This window comes from Vigna umbellata, chromosome 5, assembly GCF_029865625.1.
Source record: "Vigna umbellata cultivar VRB3 chromosome 5, Vumbellata_1.0, whole genome shotgun sequence".
Classification (NCBI taxonomy): Eukaryota; Viridiplantae; Streptophyta; class Magnoliopsida; order Fabales; family Fabaceae; genus Vigna; species Vigna umbellata.
The window spans coordinates 24,895,500-24,899,461 of record NC_142169.1 but is presented as its reverse complement, the minus strand read 5'-3'; the positions used below and the strand labels follow the sequence as shown (position 1 = coordinate 24,899,461).

At 36.1% G+C, this 3,962-nt stretch overlaps 1 protein-coding gene across 1 annotated transcript; it reads left to right on the top strand.

The window, feature by feature from the left end:
- The first annotated feature begins 286 nt into the window (after positions 1-286).
- On the top strand, positions 287-2,613 carry LOC124823896 (mediator of aba-regulated dormancy protein (DUF581)). The gene is made up of 3 exons (XM_047296207.2): positions 287-929; positions 1,018-1,801; positions 2,049-2,613. Exons 2-3 carry the CDS (start codon positions 1,056-1,058, stop codon positions 2,143-2,145), a joined length of 843 nt encoding a protein of 280 aa, XP_047152163.1. The 5' UTR covers positions 287-929; positions 1,018-1,055; the 3' UTR covers positions 2,146-2,613.
- Positions 2,614-3,962: the final 1,349 nt, after the last annotated feature.

The following is a 3,962-nucleotide window of genomic DNA, read 5'->3' as shown; positions in this document are numbered from 1 at the left end:
TAATAATAATATTAAACACGTTAGTCAAACATAAAAATGAAAACATTCTACATTTGATTCAGAAATCTAATATATATTAATTTATGTTTCTTGTTACAGTATAAGTTGAAAGGCTGATATTTAAATAGATGAAGAAGAAATTAAAAATAACGCATATAAAAAAAATAAATTTAAAGAAGTTTTTGTTCAGTCAAAATTACAAAATAAAATGAGATAATACATAGATGTGAAGACAAAAATGCATTTCAACATATATAGTAATAACGTTTGATTTTCATGCACACGACTCCTTTGCTTCTCCTTCGTTTATCTCTGAACTGGCATGTGAATACAAACACGACTCTCTCTTTCTCTCTCTCTCTTCTCTCTTTTTCTTCTCTTCTTTATTGCTCCAAATCCAAAGCTCTTTATTTAAACTCCCAGACTTTGCAGCATTAAAACAGAAAAAGAAAAATAGAAAAATCAAAAAGAGTGAGGAATCAGTGATGGGGAGGAAGATGCAGCAAGTGCATGTGCTTGGTAACCAAAACCAAACAAAGCTCAAGACTTCATTTTTGGGATGATGCTTTTCTCAGACACACCATCAAATCCAAAACTGTTTGTTTTTCGTGATCTGTTTCTGAACGCCACAGATCAAATGGCAGAGCTGCTGCTGATCACATGCCTTTCACTACTTTTTCTCATTCAATATCAAAACTGATAAACAGAAAAAGATAACTGAGAGGAGGCAATTCTGTTTTCAGTTTTTGTGTTGTTTTTTGTGAGTTTGAATAACGAGTTACAAGTACAGAAACATTCCCAGTACGCCAGACAGGCTTCGGTGTTAGAACCAGGAAAAGGACCTTTGCTGGTGTTTTTTGTAATAGCAATCTGCATCCGTGTGAGTGGTTTGTTATTGCCAGTGCCATCACTCTCTATAACCATTTTGGGTGAGTTTTACTTATCATAAATATTTCACCATTCTTGTAACATTTTCTTATTGGTAATTTTTCTAATTTTGAGTTGATCTTGGTTTAGGACTAAATTTTCCTTGTGGGATCATTTTCGTTCCACTTATGCTGCTGAGGAACAGATCAAGAGCAGTGAGCAAGCCAGGTTTGATGGCTGATCATAGCTCTCAGCAATCCCCCAGTCAAAACTATGCTAAAACTATACCCTCTCTATTTGGGTCACCAAAATTCAGAGATTTCACCAACAAGTGTCTCTCCTCTGGAACCGAGGCCTTAAGGAGTCCAACTTCAATTCTTGATGCCAGAGCATTATCCCCTTTTGCTTTTGGAAATCCATTCTCAACTCCTCCAAACAAAATCTCCCCACCAAGCAGAACTTCCTGGGACAAGCCTGATTCAAAGGGTCTTGGTCTTGGTCTTGCTCTTGTTGGTGCTTTCAAAGATGACGATAACCCAATTCATGACCACTCTGAGACCAACAAAGGAAACGTTCTGCTTAGAGTGAAAATCCCATTTGAATCTCAGACGTGCTCTGATGATTTTGGAACCAAAACCAAGGAATCAAAAAACTCATCAGGGTCAGGAAGTTTTGCAAAGGATGATTGTGCTTCGACATGTGTGAGGGCTCTGTCTTGGAGTGAGATGGAGCTTTCTGAGGAATATACATGCGTGATATCCCATGGACCTAACCCAAAAACCACACACATATTCAATAATTGCATTGTGGTGGAGACCTATTATTCTCTCCCCCAAAACCAAAACTCTCGTTCTGCTGCTTCCGCAAATTTCCTCAGCTTCTGTCACACTTGCAAGAAACATCTTGACCAGACCAAGGACATCTTTATTTATAGGTACACAAACTTTTTCCATCCCAAACTTTACAATTTGCATCACTGATATTTTTAATCTCAGCCTTCTTCTGTAACTCCTCAACCACAACACAACAAAACTCGAGAGCCTTTTAATCATGTACTCTGCCATTTTTTCTTTCAACAATATCCCGACATGAATAGCACTCTATAGTCTTTTTATTCATCTTATTTAGTTTAATCGAGCTGAACAGAGTTTAAGGTAATGAACTGGTTTACTTTTGTGCAGAGGAGAGAAAGCTTTCTGTAGCAGGGAGTGCCGCCACCAAGAAATGGTGCTGGATGGAATAGAAAATTTAGAGTTTGAAAGCAATGGGTTTTCTTGACTTCACCAGCGTGCTTTGCATGCACCGTGGCTCCAAAGTCCTGCATTTTGATGAGGATAATAACCGGAAAAACGCACAAAGTCAAATCCAAATTTTCCATTCATCATGATTTTATTACAAGACTAGGAATAGTTGTAGTAACTAGTTACTAGTTAGTATTTCATTGTAATCAGTAATGTCCTTTTTTTCCTTTTTATTACCACCCTTTTTGAAGAAGTCTTTTGCGCTGTTATTTTCTTTTTTTGCGTCCTCTCCCTTGCAAATAGAGATAAGAGAGGATGTTGTAGAGTTCATTCCTAGTGATGACTAATTTGATTGCTTCTTCTGGTTTTGGGGTGAAGCAGACGATGATGTGTGATTGAAAACAGTGCCTTTCTTTTTCTCTTTCCTTCGAGTTTATGATAATGATGGTGCTACCTATTGTTTTAGAAGAGGACCGGTTAATTATTTCTCACAAAGATTCCTCTCTCTCTCTCTCTCTCTCTCTGCATGAACTCTATTATTATCATCCTTAGTCATTGTCTTTCTCACCCTTCCTTGAGTTGATAAACAATTCAGCAAACCATTATAATAATACTCTACAAAAACTGACAATGACACAAAAAATATACATAGGCTAAAAGTCCTTTTCCTTACCCATTACTTCATTATCCAATTATTTTAATATTAGGTTACGCTTGGAAACTTTAATACGTATTAAATCCAGAATCGTCATTTTTCAAAGTTTGGAGTTAAAAGCCGTTTGTGATGAATTAATTAAATACCCGAAATTCTTATTCCACATCCAAACAGCCTGGTCCTGATCCATAATAGTGAAGCCAAGAGATTGCTGTCAGAGAACAGAAAAGGTATGAAATAACTGGAGTGATGATTAAAGGAAGGAGCAGAAGTAAATGGAGGTTAAAAGGCGAAAGATTTATGTGACAAAAAGAAAAAGGCCAAAAGAGATGAGGTAAAGGTGTCCTAATGTCCTATACTATCATAAGCTTTAATGACCTTGCTACCTCTTTCTCTCTTCCCCATTCTGCCTTTCGATAACTCATTGAATCATTGCCTTCACACACTTCTGGTAACTGTGGATCACTGGATAAAGATACCATGTTGCCATTTTTAACATAAATGACTTCATAACTTATTCTTTTCAACATTTAAACATTTATGGAATACAAATAAAAGTGAAATTGGTTTTCACTGTTAGTAAGTGGGTTTTTTAAGCCTAACTCAACCCCACAAAACCGGCTTGTAAGGTGAGGTTTGCACCTCACTTATATATTATAAATTGGCCTTATCTCTAGTCGATGTGGGACTTCCAACATTCACAAACATAAATATACGTTAACTTCATTAAACATTTATTGAATATGATAAGAGATGGATTTAAGTCTAACTTACTCACAACTTACTTTCAAAATTTGTCTCACTTATGTATCATATATTCTTTCACATCCAAACATATATAACTCATAAGTTTAATATTATATTAAAAAATGAATTTTAAATATAACTCAATTTTTAAGGATACAAACAGAAATGTCCACTTAGAACTCGCTAGGATAGGCTCTAAGCATGACTCTGATACCATATTAGAAAGTGAGTTTTTAAGCCTAACTCAACCCCACAAACCCGGCTTGTAAGGTGAGGTTTGCACCTCACTTATATATTATAATTTTACCTTATCTCTAGTCGATGTGAAACTTCTAAAACATTCCATTCACGCCGAGGTATAGACATCTTATGCGTGATAGTAGAAATTAAGTGGTCCGATAGTGGGCTGACAACGGGTGAAAACAAAAATGTCCACTTAGAACTCGCTAAAA

Coding starts and splice junctions, on each gene's coding strand:
- LOC124823896 (XM_047296207.2), top strand. CDS start 1,056: ATGCTGCTGAGGAACAGATCAAGAGCAGTGAGCAAGCCAGGTTTGATG. Junction 1,802..2,048: donor AAGGACATCTTTATTTATAG/GTACACAAACTT, acceptor ACTTTTGTGCAG/AGGAGAGAAAGCTTTCTGTA.